This window comes from Lolium perenne, chromosome 7 (assembly GCF_019359855.2).
Source record: "Lolium perenne isolate Kyuss_39 chromosome 7, Kyuss_2.0, whole genome shotgun sequence".
NCBI lineage: Eukaryota > Viridiplantae > Streptophyta > Magnoliopsida > Poales > Poaceae > Lolium > Lolium perenne.
The window spans coordinates 258,085,382-258,099,596 of NC_067250.2; the positions used below are offsets into that span (position 1 = coordinate 258,085,382).

At 47.4% G+C, this 14,215-nt stretch overlaps 1 protein-coding gene across 6 annotated transcripts; it reads right to left on the reverse strand.

Annotated features, from left to right (window-relative positions):
* Positions 1–3,776: 3,776 nt before the first annotated feature.
* On the reverse strand, positions 3,777–13,599 carry LOC127313531 (uncharacterized). 6 transcript variants are annotated; one of them, XR_007859058.2, is made up of 3 exons: positions 12,710–13,599; positions 9,708–9,871; positions 3,777–4,119 (listed from the first exon to the last, which is right to left on the reverse strand). XR_007859058.2 is itself a non-coding variant. In XM_051344020.2 (3 exons), exon 1 carries the CDS (start codon positions 13,503–13,505, stop codon positions 12,717–12,719), a length of 789 nt encoding a protein of 262 aa, XP_051199980.1. In that variant the 5' UTR covers positions 13,506–13,599; the 3' UTR covers positions 3,777–4,119; positions 4,857–4,891; positions 12,710–12,716. The 6 variants fall into 6 exon arrangements, 4 of the variants coding, with proteins under 4 accessions (XP_051199980.1, XP_051199978.1, XP_051199982.1 ...); XM_051344020.2 differs by lacking the exon at positions 9,708–9,871 and adding an exon at positions 4,857–4,891; XR_007859059.2 differs by lacking the exon at positions 3,777–4,119 and adding an exon at positions 4,131–4,276.
* Positions 13,600–14,215: the final 616 nt, after the last annotated feature.

The window sequence follows — 14,215 nt, forward strand, 5'->3', positions numbered from 1 at the left end:
TACCTTCATGATATTAACATATTATCTTTATCGAAAAATAATAATTAAAGGCATGATGGCATTCTAATTAATGAATAATCAATTTACAATAGCCTTGAAGGAAGCAGTACAACCCAATTGCATATGTACGGATCCGTACACATAGGTCACATGTAAGTGCGGAATTTGTACCGATGGTTGATGCTGGCACGCCCGAATGCGGCTTCGAGTTTTTGCCGACGAACATTTTGGCCTTATCCAGGAACATGAATGAGGCCAATTGTGAACCGACGTCGAACATCTTGCCAGGGTAAAAATACGGGTCTCACCAGTTCTGTTGCCGAACATATCTGTGTAGGGATGAAAACGGAGCGGGAGTAGACGAAACTGAGTTGTCCAACATTTATTTTCGTATTCTTTTGTAGAAACAAAAACGGAAGTAGCTATTGTCACAAACAGATATGAACCAAATACAGTGCAGAAACGGAGCAATGCACATGTTTGCTGGAACCTTGAAAATCCTTGGATCATGCAAAATAAATCAAGCATTCAGCTGAATTGACAAGCATGTTCCCTAACACGAGGGAATAGAGGAAGGCCGAACGAAGGAAGAGTCCTAACATGTATGAAGGGATTACTTGACAAGGTCATGCAACGGGGGTGACATGCACATAAATGTTAAAACGGAAATTCCATTTAAGCCGGAAATGGCAATTCTAATTTCGTCTTTGATCCGTCTAAAAATGTTGTTCTGTTTCCGTTTTCATTTCCGCAACAAAAGTTTTTGTTTTGATTTCCGGTTTGCAGAATTTTAATTTTGTTTCTATTTTTCTATTCCGTTTATGTTTTTCCACGGAAAAGTCAGGTACTTTCCGCTCCATTTTCACTATCTAGCGAGATGGCCGTCCGATCAGATGGTGATCACGAGGTGAAGGCGGTCCGACGGTGACTCATATGTGGCATACAGATTAATGGCCAGTTGGCCACTTTACATTAATCTACATCTTCTTGGCAAGGCCACTTTTGGGCAGCAGTTTCGGAGCTGCTTCGATCTGTATGCATGCGACGTGCCGTCAGGACTATTTGCATCGCGTCGCCAAAAGATTATCACTTTATCACGAGCAGCAGGTAGAAAGCGCCACTTATCTCTCAGGGCCGCCGTCGCCGCCATCGCATTACGTTTCTACCCCACCACCCCATGAATAGCAGTAGAAAATCTATCGGCAACACGGCGTCACTTTCTCCCGGTTTGACAATGCAGCAACTTGTGACCTGACCCTGATTCAGCTATCGCGGCGCAATAGAAGCTAGCGTGCAAGAAAGCGCCACGCCATGCGTACGAATGATCGACAGCGAGGTCGCGATGGTGTTAGCACGTTGCTACTTGGATTAGCTGATTAATCAATCCGCCTGGCAGGGTTCCAGGAAGAAGATGCAGGAGACTTTTGGAGGATCCAGGACCCCTGCCCCGGATGTTATCACCTTTCCAGATTCAGCTAAAGGCCAAGGGATCCGCTCGCGCGCGAGGTTTCGTCCGAGCAAGCAGAAAGAGTCGGGCTTCATATAGCATCTGGCCATTTGGGGTCAATCGATCGGCCCCGGTGACTTTTGCAAACATGGTGACGCCTGCTGTTACACTTGCTGCTACGTTCTGCATTCCACTTATTCTAAAATACAGTTGTTGGGAGTGGTGGAGCTCCTTTCAGCCTTCCCACCTCCCCGTTGTAAGTAGATCGATCACAAACTATCTCAGAACAAACATACAAACAAATAAGCGGACAAACCCTCCCTCGAAAACAAGAACAAAACAAAACTACCAGTCAAACCAAAATTCATGCGTTTCGGACTTTCAGGGAGTTAAAAAAGAGTTTCGGTCTTTCAGGGAGTTAAGAAAGAGTTTCAGACTTTCAGCTATGAAACTCACTTGTAAAACAATGTCAACCTTCCCACAGTAGCAGCAATGGACAATTTTTTCTAACCATAAATAGTTCCCGAGGAATACAGCAGAACAGAATAAACGGTTACACGTGAGACAACAGTAAAGGGAACTCATTAGCATCAACCTCACATTTGTTGTAAGCTCGCTTTTCAGATGGAGCGGAGACATCTTTGGGGGATATGGGTAAACCAAATCATTGCACAGGCAGATAATAATACAGCTAGTACACGCGGAGCAATCAAATGCAGATGTTATAATACAACTCGTCGGAGTTGGTTCAGGTCAACCCCAAATCTTCGTACACAAAAATACAGCCAGGGACACAGACTGAAAATACTTGTTAGTTTGAGCCTGCCAAACAACATTCAAAACTGCAAATACAGTTCTTTGCGAAATCCTGAAGGTCGCAAGCTGAAAAGAACAGACAAACAACCACATCTTGCCTTCCATAAGAAATGCTTAAAGTTGACATGTGCACACTTTCTATAACCTGTTGGATTTATCCTGACATATCCAAAACGTTCTGCCACGCGTGATGAACATTGATAGTCTTTCAGTTCCACAGAACAAAGGAAATTGAAGAACAATATTCTACTAGGGTAAATTACTAAAACAGTTTTTAACATATCACACATTATCTCCAGCACACCCGCAGCCTCCCACGAGTTGACAAAGGCTCGAGGGAATACCTTATAAAATTATTATTTTACAACAATGATAGAGGAGCAAACATATAAGAAATCTACGAAGGACCTGGTGTTACACAGCCCAGCTTGATTTCACATTCTAAATGTCTTTATCATGATGACGCTTAATATAGATGGAGGTCAACCAATATTACAGTATAAACCTCACCAGCCACCAGCCCCACCTTTCATTTCTTTTTTTCATAATAAGAGCTCCTCTTCTCTTTTATCAGGAACTGTCATTTTCAGTTCATAAGCAAAAGTACATAACCCATGCCATCGATAGCATTGGTTTGGATTGTGATGAAGGTGAGTATATTTTGCAAAGATACTCCTAGGTGAGGCTAAGTGTACTACTAGTAGAGATACAAAGTTGTTTCTTACTCTGAGCATTGAGTCAGAACCATCTGAATTCTGATATAACAAACACTAAATCTTGAAACTTCGGTTTGTGTTTTCACATGAGCATGCTCAGTGTCATTACAATATCGAGAAATACTTACTAGTTACTACAATTCATGATTGAAATCAAAAGAAATGTTCTTGAGATATCAAATCATGCAAACAAAGATGAAGATAATAATAATAATAAAATAATGTGGCTAATCTACATGCAAATCAATGATGGCAAAGGATATCACAAATCATAAGAACTGATACAGGTCAACCCCCAGATTCTTTGGAGAAAAAAATACTGCCAGGCATAGAACTGAATATGGGGCTACAACACTGGCCTGAAAGGGCAGATCTCACTAGTAAGTCCATACTAGTGTGGTTCCGGCCCACCAAACAATATTCAATTTGCAAATACAGCATAGAGCGAAGTCCTGATGGTCTCAAGCTGAAAAGAACAGACAAGCAACCACACCTTTCCTTAGAATGCTTAACGTTACCATGTGCGCACTTTATATAATTTGCTGAAGATATCCTGACATATCCAAAACGCCTGCTGCCTGAGCAATGTGTTTGTTTTTTTGTTCTAGTTTACAAAAAACAAAATAAATTTTACAAACATATTCCAGTAGCGTAAGTTTTACAAAAAGTTTAAAACTTTTGATACATTATCTCCAGCACACCCTTAGCCTCCCTCGAGTTGACAAAGGCTTTACAAAATTATTTTTTTACAACAATAATAGAGGAACAGAAATATAAGAAATCTCAGAAGGGCCTAGTGTTATACAACTCAGCTTGATTCCACATTCTAAATGTCTAAAGCATGATGACTCTTAATGTACATTGAGGTCAACCAATATGCAGTATAAACCTCACCGGCCTCACCTTACATGATTTTTGTTTAAGAGCCCCTCTGCTCTTCTCTCAGGGAACAATTATTTTCAGCGCTTTTCAAAGTAGGATGATAGATGAAGATAAACAAAGTACACAATCCATGTCATCCATAGCACTGTTGTGAATTGTGATGCAGGGAAGGATGTTTGCCCTCGATTCTAATAGGGCTATAGGTGACCCTAACTGTAGTAGTTTTCTAGCTCAGGTTTCCTACTCTGTCCGCGCCACCTGAAATACCAAACCCAAAAACATGAACTGAACTTCATAGTCTGTGTGCTGAAAATAGTGGTAACTTGTGCACTCCAACTTCCAAGTCCTTAAACTTCCCTATAAAGCGTTGATAGTATAAAAGCCAATTCATAAAGCAAGTCTCAAGGCCCCGTTGCTGCAATTAGACAATAGGTTGATAATTAAGGTAGCTTGAACTTGGATCTTGTGTTAAGCTAACTAATAGTATCACGAGCAACAACCAACTATGCAACAGATTTAAAGAGGCCTTGAAAAGATGCAGAGAAATTGTTCCAACTCTTCGATTAGCTGCTTTGTTTAAGTAATCACTTAATGTACTCCCTCTGTTCACTAATGTAAAACCTATTAGTTAAATGGTGGTCGGGAAAAACTCGTGCATAGCCTTGTTTGCATATCCAGTTTTCAGTGTAGCTAAAAACCCCAGTAAAAAAAAGTCTAGCTAAATTTCTGCTGACAGGTTAATCAAAGTGTGGATACAGTCTGGGCAGTTAAGTCCACAAGAGTGGGATACAACTGATGCTATAGTGAAAGCTAGGTACGTTGATTTAGGATTTTACTGTAACACCTTTAGATTCTGCCAAGCCAAATTTCCTAATGAAATTACAGCCAACAACACCTATTTGTAAGAATGTTCCAGCCACTTCCTGTTGTCTATTGTTCTTGTTGGAATTGGTGATGGACCATGGATATGGTGCATAAGTTTGACGACAACATACCTGCTCGCTCATTTGATAATTTCCAGGTGATTATCCTACAAATTACATCTGACCTTTAGAAAAAAAAATCTGCTTCACAATAACAGAAAGGTGCATGAATACTAAACTTAATGCAGTTTGTGAATTTCAGACATTGTGACTAGGAGCATAGCAACTGATAGGAACGAGGCTGAATTTTTGTTATCATCATTGATGGAAATTCCTAGACAGTATAAAGCAACACTTGACCCTAAGGTTTTTTCAACCTCACCTGAGTCAATTAGAAAGACTGTTTGACCTTTTGGCGATAGTTATGCCATTTGAGCACTTTCTTCAATCTCTTCTGTTTCAGTCGTCGGTTCGTCAGCAAGGAATACCTCCAAGAGTTCCTCTGCCCCCACCGACAAGGAATCCTTATTCAAGGTCTGCCAGCTTTGACCAACAATCTGGTGTTTATTAGCTTGGGAAACAAACAAGTGGCTTTCAGGAATCAGAAAGTTTCTAACAGCAACAGCCTGCAGCTACAAGGAGACCTGACACTTCCGCATCAGAATGTTCTCTACAAAGCAGACTTTTAGGTAGTATCTTTTTGTGTTTATACCGCATTCCCGCCACCCCGTACCCAAATATGGATAGATAAATTAAAAAATGTGTACTACAACTTTGATTACCTACACCACCAAAAAGCCTGAGGGAATCCTTTTTAGCAGTACTTTTGGATGCTGGGGCTTGGGGCAGCTAGTTGATACAGTGGAACTATATGGGGAACTATTAGGTGAAAATGTACAATGCTGTCAAAATGGCGCTTACAAGTTCCAAAAGTTCTCAAATATTTCACTACTATAAGGAACTATATGTTGTACACCCATGCATATTTGGAACTCCAAAGTTACTTCACGCCATAGAAGAAAAGAGGGACGTATACTTATTGCAAAGTACTTCGAATTTGAAGCTGAATTTTTGCATCATGTAGAACGTACCATTCTACAGTAGCTTTTTCAGATCTCTTTTGGAAAACTGATACAGACATGTTCACAAAATTTGCACATTGTGTGCATTTTTACTGGAAATGTCCCTGGGCCTATAGTGCTTCGAATTTTCTAGTTCAACCACACCGATAACTATATTTGGCTTATCCTCAACAATTCGCGTCTGCCTTTAAAACTATTTATGCCCTGAAATATTCTAATTTAGCTGCCAAAAATATAATAGACTTTAGCTTCCTATTCTACTCGACACATGCACTTGCATCTTGTGGCCCCTTGCAGATCATTGTGCTAAGTGCTAACTGCATGATCCTCTAAACTTTAGCTGAATAGAAACTAATTTTGGCTGTTTGCGTCATGTGCTATACGTATGGATAAATTGGAAGATCTTGCATTTGGATGTGTACATCAAGTGAAGAGAAGTTTCCCTTACTTTCCTCGGAGCATTTCCTCAGTCTTGTTGTATATGCTAATAGCTAACATATATAATTCAAAGGCTTGCAATGACTGGAATTTTTTTGGTCTGCTGCCCTATGTGCCAGCAGAACATAACCACAAGGATCAGGCTGTACTGATTAATAAATGTTCTCTGATACTTTTGAAGCCTAATGGCATCACCAATATTGGAAGAAGCTAAATGGAAAATGTTCTCAGTCACATAAATTTTATTGTTCTCCTTCTTGTAATTGGTGGTTTAGTGTTCTTACTGCAGTGCGATGTCTTCAGTTAGTGCTTCAGGGGCCCAGTTGGCATGCAAATTGATATTTCCATTTCCCGCAAGGGAAACGGGAATGGAATGGTTGAGTTGAAAATTACTGTGTTTTGAACGGGCTCTTACTGCCTTTTTAAGGTAAGACACTACAGTTTTAACCGCAGTAGTTGGCATTGAAAATGTGGCCTGAAAATAATAGGCTCTTAGGGCATCTCCGCAGCCCAACGCAAACGGACGTTTTGTGTCCATTTTGGTCTGCGCAGACAAAAGAAGGGTCTGCCCACAGCCTAGCGGCCTGACGCAAAGTGACCAGCCTGTCCGTTTGGACGCAGACACTGTCCGCGCATCCCTGTGTCCGTCAAAAAACATCCCCCCTCCCTCTCCTCCCTAAATTAATGCATGGCACATACGGTCTGCCCTTGCCATGTACCAGCCACACAAAAGGGATCTTCCCTTCTCTCTCCTTCCCTAATTAATGCATGGCCCATACAGCCTGCCCTTGCAAATGTCAGATGTGGTAAAAAACGGCAGGGCCGCTGGTGCAGGGGTGGACGCAAACGGACAAGGAGCGCAAACGGACAAGGAGCTACTTTTGTGTCCATGTACGTTTGCTTCCACCCCTGTCCCAGCGGCCCTGCCCTTTTTTGACTGCATCTAAGGGCATCTCCAACGGGGCGACGCAAACGGACGCTGAGCGACCGTTTGCGTCCGCCGTGACCGAAAATGCGTCTGGGCCCTGCTCCAGCGGGGCGACGCAAAGTGACCGGCCCGTCCGCAGCGACGCATACCTGGCCCAAATATGCGTCATGTTTGCGTCTCCGCGGACGCTGCGTGGACGCGCCGAGCATCCTTCTTTTCTTACCCGGCCCCGCATGCCAAGGACAGCGAAATCGAGCGCTTCAACTAACTTCTTTTTCTCCTTCTTTGCTGCCATAGTGCGACGCCACCACCCCAACCCACCCGCCGCACCCACTCGCCGTTGGCTCGGTTATCGCCGCGCGGGAGACCGCGCGGGAGAGCAGGATCGTACTCAGGGTAGGCTCCGGCGCGCACCTATCGCGTTGTTTTGGAGCCAAACACTGCCGGTTGCGCCGCCCGACCTCGCCGCCCACGACCTGTTCGATCAATTGCACCGGTAGGTTTCTTAGTCGTGTTTTCGGCGCTATTGTGTGCGGCCATTGATCCGTAGTTTGTACCCACGCAGATGGACATGTGGCAGTGGACAAGTTCCGCGCGGAGGTCGTTGACTCCTCTTCTGATGAGGAGTCTCCTCCACGAGTTCACTTCAAACCAGGCGCCAGTGCACCGGCTGTCAAGGGTCGCTCAAAAAACCTGCCGCGCAACAGAGTGGCCACACTGGTGAAGAGTATCCGTAATCCAAACTCGGAGAAGACTAGGAGGTTTGCCAAGATGCAAGAGGCTTGCAGGAAAGATGTGGAGCGAGGATTTGGTGTGCTCCAAGCTCGGTGGGCAATTTTCCGTCACCCGGCAAGAACATGGTTGCTGAAGACAATGCATGAGGTGATGACATGCTGCGTGATCATGCACAACATGATCGTTGAGAACGAGCGTCCGTGGGATTTCCAAGGTGAGCTGGTTGAGCCAATCCCTGGGGCTTTATCTTGGGAGGACTATCTGCATATGAATGTAGAAGTCACTGACGATGTCGTGTGCAAACGCTTGCAGACGGATCTGATTGAGCATCAGTGGGCTTTGGCTAGCCATGAAGACAATGCCTAGAGGAATACCATCTTATTTTCATTAGGACTTTTTAAAATTTGAATGTAATAACTATGCCTTCGTTGAAAATGTTTATTTTATTGTTTTCAAACATCCTAATTCATGCCGACGCGGAAATGCGTCGGGCCGCTGGAGGCACCCCAGGTGCAAACGGACGGGCGGACAAAAACGGTCATTCTCGCGTCCACGGGGCGACGCAAACGGACGCACGCGGACAATTTGGGCGTCCGATTTGCGTCGCCCCGTTGGAGATGCCCTAACATGGGCAAGGGCAGGCCCATATGTGTCATGCATTAATTAGGGGAGGAGAGAGAGGAAGATGCCTTTTGTGTGGCTAGCACATTGCGGCCATATGGGCAATGCATTAATTTACGGAGGAGAAGGAGGAGATGCTTCTTGACGGACATAGGGACGCGCGGGCACCTGGACGCAAACCTGCCCCAAATTTGGGCCATAAATGCATCCAAACGGATACATCCAAAGGACCATGCCAATCGAAGATGAACCGCTCACCGACCCGAGTATGTGCAAGACAAGACACAGCTAGATAAGTCAAATAGAAGATATTGCTTTTACACGAGCAACTATTTTCTTCATGTGGCAACTATTTTCTTCAACCCTTTTTTTGTCCGCGCAGACCAAAACGGACACAAAACATCCGTTTGCGTCGGCCGCTGTCGGCCGCTGGAGATGTCCTTAATGTCTTTTTAAGGCATAGTACTTTTGACTACAAGAAGTGGGTGCAGATGGGTTCTAGTGGTGAGCACCAAAATCGAGCCCATCAAATTAATAGAATCATACAGTTAACTGAGTATTAGGAATTCCACCAAGGGTAAGAATCACATAGATGGATCATGTGGAAGGAAAATCAGACAAACTGTTTAGATGACAGATGCACACTACAGTCATCAATTGTGGACTGTCATAGTAGTATGATAGTAACACAATTCGTGCCAGTGATCTGAATACAGCCTTAACCCTGTTTCCAGTTCAGAAAGGGCCTACTTCCATTAATAGACAAACAAGTTATGTGAAAGGAACACAATCGATCACTAATTAAACATTCCTGCACGTTACTAGTTCAGAAAGGGCCTACTTCCATTAATAAACAACAAGTTATGTGAGAACACAATCGACCACCAATTAAACAATCCTACAGAGAGATGTACATATGACACCTATGCCTTATTGACAAAGCAACAAGACACTAGTCAAACTCAAATTCAACAATTACAAGGGTAAGGGCCTACACCAACAGATAGACAACAAAAAAATGCCTAAAGACTTCAATTGCTTTCACTTATCAACAGAACAAACCTTTCAGCAGTGATAGCAAAAGTACTACCCGCAAGTTTACCCAGAACCAATATGTGTGGAATGGTAAATCTAGGCAAGAAAAGGCTTCACGGAATGCAAGATAATAATAGGCAATACCTGGTACGTGTTTGGTACCTCGCATGAAGGCTAGCCAGGCCTTCGGGTAACACAATCATGATAATTGGATGGCTGGGCTAGCTCTACATTGTGGCCTGCACACGCTTTAAAGCACCTCCCGGGCCTCTGCAGCGATGGCAAGTGGGTGGCTCCAGCGATGCAGCCTGTGTACATGAGCATGCGGGTGATTTGTTGTGCTCACCTTCCTTAAGCTCTACAGACAGCCATGCTTGGATTCAAAATAAGCTCTACACGAAGAAATGCGTGTCGATGATATGATATTATGATTCCATTCTAACAATCGGTTCTGAGTTTCACTAAATGTAAACCTCCAATTTCATCTTCTTGTTTGGAGCTTTTCTAAACGAATTTCGTCAAATTGATCGAACATGGTCAACCATCCAAAATGGTAAAATTGATCAAACATGGTCAGCCATTTGAACATGGACAACTTATCCTTTCTGATCAACAAAATTGTGCTTCGATTCATGACGAGGTCTACATGAAAATCTTGCGCATAGACTGTGCTTCCATTCCGACAAACATTTCCGAGTTCCGTTAACTGTATCTTCTCAATTGTGTGTTCATGTTTCGAGCTCTTTTAGATGAATTTTATTAAATTGATGGCACATGGTCGACCATTTGAAATTTCCTACAAAGACTAGCTTCATCTCGCCATTTTCCACAACTCGTGTTGTAAGTTTTCTGTTTCGACACTAGTAGATGAATAGATCTGAATTCTTAATCTCTATGTCATGTGAGTGGTGTACGAGGTAAGTCTACCACCATGTTGAAAAAAGGTGATAGGAACATCACTAACACATTACATCACCGGAGCTAATGTGGATTTTTTTTTTCACCTCATGCAAGAAAATGGATTGTGGGCAACCAAACGAAGTGGAGAACATGGCTCAAGTGCCATTCTCCCATGGCCCATGCCCCGGCCCTGCCCCGGGAGCACAAAATTTGGCCCGAGCAACCAATCCCACCCTAGGTGGGCAACTAGGACCTTATATACAACATCTTGGCTATAAGACCATCTCCAGTCGCGTCCCCCAAACCGTCCCCCAAAGGGATTTGGGGCGCGCCGGACAGAAAAAGCGTTCCAGCCGCGTCCCCCAAAGCCCTTTTTTGTCCGGCGCGGCCCGATACGGTGTCCGGCGCCCCGAGCCCGTCCCCGTCCCACAGGGGACGCTCCGGGGACGCCGGACACAACGAAATGAGAAGCGAGGAGGCGCGGGGCCGACGCGTCAGCGGCACAGTTAATTTTAACCTAACCGTCGCCTACCTCGCGACGGAAGTTATTCGCGCGCAGCGGCATCTTTGCCTTAATGGCGACGGAGGGGCAGGCGAGACGTCTCGTCTGTGCTGCGCAGCCTCCACGCGTCGCCGGCGTTCGCACGCCACCGCCCGTTCCCGCGCGATCTTCCCGCCTCTTCTCGTCTGTTCCCGCGCTTTCTTCCTGACGCCGGCGTCTATAAAAGGTCTCCCGGCTCATCAATGGTAGCCACCGCACCCCGCCGGCAACAAACACAGCCCTCGTCGCTCCACAGCCGTCTCCTCCATCACCAGTGGCAATGGCGAACCGCCCCGGCGATGGCCACTTCCCTCCACCGCCGTCTCCTCCATTGACGAGCCGGCAGCGGCGTGCGGCGGCACTCGAGGAGGCACTCGAGGAGGAGGCCCGCCGGCGGCGTGAGGCGCAGCGGCGGCGGATCTAGCGGCGTTCTCCGCCCTCGCCTCCGCAGCTCGAGGAGGCCGCAGCGGCAGGCGCGTGGCAGAGCAGCCCGTGCGACACCGTTGCGGCGTTCGACGCCTCGACGGGACAAGAGGCGCGGCGGCGCGGCATCGGGAGGAGATGGAGCAGCGATGGGCGACGAGCGCCGGCGCCGGCGCGATGAGCGGCGAGTGCTGTTCCGTGAACGGCGTGACTCGATCGAGCACCGGCGGCGTGAGTCGATCGAGCTCCAGCGACAGCGACGGCGGAGGAGCGTCGACAAGCGGGGAGGCGCTACGGCGCTATGGGGAGCGAGGCGGAAGCGATTGGCGGCGGCCGACGCGTTTGCGGCGGCGATGATGGAGGCGCCAACAGATGTGGAGGAGGAGGCGCCAATGGAGGAGGAGGAGGCCGAGGCGGAGGAGACCGAGGTGGAGGACGACGACGACGGCAGAGTTCGAGTGGTCCGACGACGACGGGCCGCACCCGGACGAGACGGCCGATCAACAACGCGCCCTCGTCGAGTCCTTCGAGTCGGAGAAGAAGCTCCAGGACGACGCCCGTGCCCTCGAAGAGGCGCATATTCGTCGCGCCATCGAGCTCTCCCTCCGAGCGGCGCAGCGAGGGACGGCGGAGGACGCGCGGCGGGAGCGGCACCGTCTCGGCCACCGCCGAACGCAAGGAGAGGAGGCGCGCGCAGGAGGAGCTGCGGCGTAGGGAGGCGGACGACGGGCGGGGCCGTCGAACGCGCCGCCGGGCGGTCAGTAGTCTAGGTTTAGATGAAATCTAGCCGTTTTCATTCAAACTTTGTAATATATAATCAAAATTGAATGAAAACCTTTATTTTCGTGCACAAATATTCATTTGGGGGCGGCGTTTGGGGGACGCGGCTGGGGAGCGACGTCCCCCAAACGCGGCACGAACAAAACACGTCCCCCAAACGCTCGATCCGGCGCGGTTTGGGGGACGCGACTGGAGATGCTCTAAGAACAGCATGCTAACAGAAGTATATAATTTATATCATGGTTGTGAGTTGACCGAATCTGTCAAAGTTTACAATACTGAACTTAATTGAGCAAGTGCAGATGCTATAGGATTTGTTCATGATGGATAATGACTCTACTCTACGGCTACTGGGTTGTTCAACTGCAGTACTGCACCTTTTCAAGAAGCTACACCAAACACTTGAGAAGCTACCACAAGTGTAAGCTAACGCCAATTCAGCAATCTGAAATTGGATTCAGCAATCCATCCTAGCACAGTTGATATGCAGAAGAGGGCTCACCGCCTAGCTAGAAGTCCATCTGCAGCCACTTCTTGTAGTAGACACAGGTGGTGGGCGAGATGACCCCATCCGGCGAGCACTCGTCCATCCTGGGGCAAACCCCGCAGGGGATCCCCTCCATCATACCGCCCTGCGGCGCGCCGCCCCTCCGGTAGCAGACCCTTCCGGCCCTGACGGCGCTGAACTCGCCCTCCCCAGTGCTCTTGCGCTCCTCCAGCACCCTGTCGAGCGCCATGGTCTGCAGGATGTCCCTGATCTGGTCGATGGTGTAGCCGGCCCTGGGGTCGTCCCTCTCGACGCCCTTGTGGACCATGTCCGGGGTGGCGGCGCCGAGCCTGTCAATCTGGTCGAGGCACCTGCGGCGCACGGCGGCGACGGCGTCGGTGTCGAGCTGGCCGTTGTGGTACCAGGTGCCGCCGGTGATCTCCGGGGCGGGCTCGATGCGCGCGTCCATGAACACCTTCTTGGCGCGGTGGCGCACGTCCGTGACCTCCTTGAGGATGCCCCGCTGGACCAGCGCGCGGGTGGACTTGCTGAGGCTGGCCGTGGTCAGCTGCGTCGCGCGCCGCAGGTCCTGGCTCCACATGCCCTTGTTGCCCGCCAGGTAGACGCGCTTGTAGACGTCGCGCTCCGACGGGGGCAGGTTGTTGAGGATGGCGGCGGAGATGGGCGGTATCTCCGGCGCGTCGGCGGGGGCGGGAGCGGCGGCGGGCTTCGCCGCGGGGATGACGGGCTTCACGTCCGGTGGCGGTGGCATGCCTGAGGACGGTTCTAGGGGGCGCTTGCGCGGCGGCATGGCGGCGGCGACGAGGAGCGGGCGGTGCGGCGGCGTTCGGTTTGGGTTGGAGGGTTTCAGTGACTTGGGCGTTGCGTTGTGACGATTGCACTATCCCGATACTTCAGTTGGGCTTTTTTGTAATCAGCTTTGAGCGTTTAACGGAGTAGTGTAGCAAGGCTAGAAAGTTCATGGGCCGGGAAATGGAAAATGAACTTGAGCTCTCATGCTTTAGCGACCCCTTCGTTTAAACATTTCAAAAAAGAGCAATTCCAAATTTTCCTATATGTACATGTGCGACTGACCTCTGAATCTGCAAAATCCTGTGATAAATGTTCTCATTTCTGGTTCTACAAAATAATAATGAGATAAATTTGAAAATAGTAGTGCTCTGATTTCGTCCTTTTTCGTGAAAAATTGCAAGTGTATTTGAAATTACAGTATTTAAATGTTGTTTATTTTCCAAAAACAATTGCAATGCATAAATAACTTCAGCAACACTTGTTTTCTGAAATAGACCAAACTAAGGCTAGGGCGGTCTTCAAAAGGGTTTTCATTGCAAAATGCATACCCTAGGTTTGTTTGAAGGGGAAAAAACAGAAAGGTACAAATCCATGAGAGGGTACTGCCTGTCTTATAAAATACCAAAATTCTCCAAAGTAAACATCACGTACATAGATTGTAATACATGAGAATTAGTAAACATTAGTGGAAAAGAATTCACTCATGGA

Coding starts and splice junctions, on each gene's coding strand:
- LOC127313531 (XM_051344020.2), bottom strand. CDS start 13,505: ATGCCGCCGCGCAAGCGCCCCCTAGAACCGTCCTCAGGCATGCCACCG.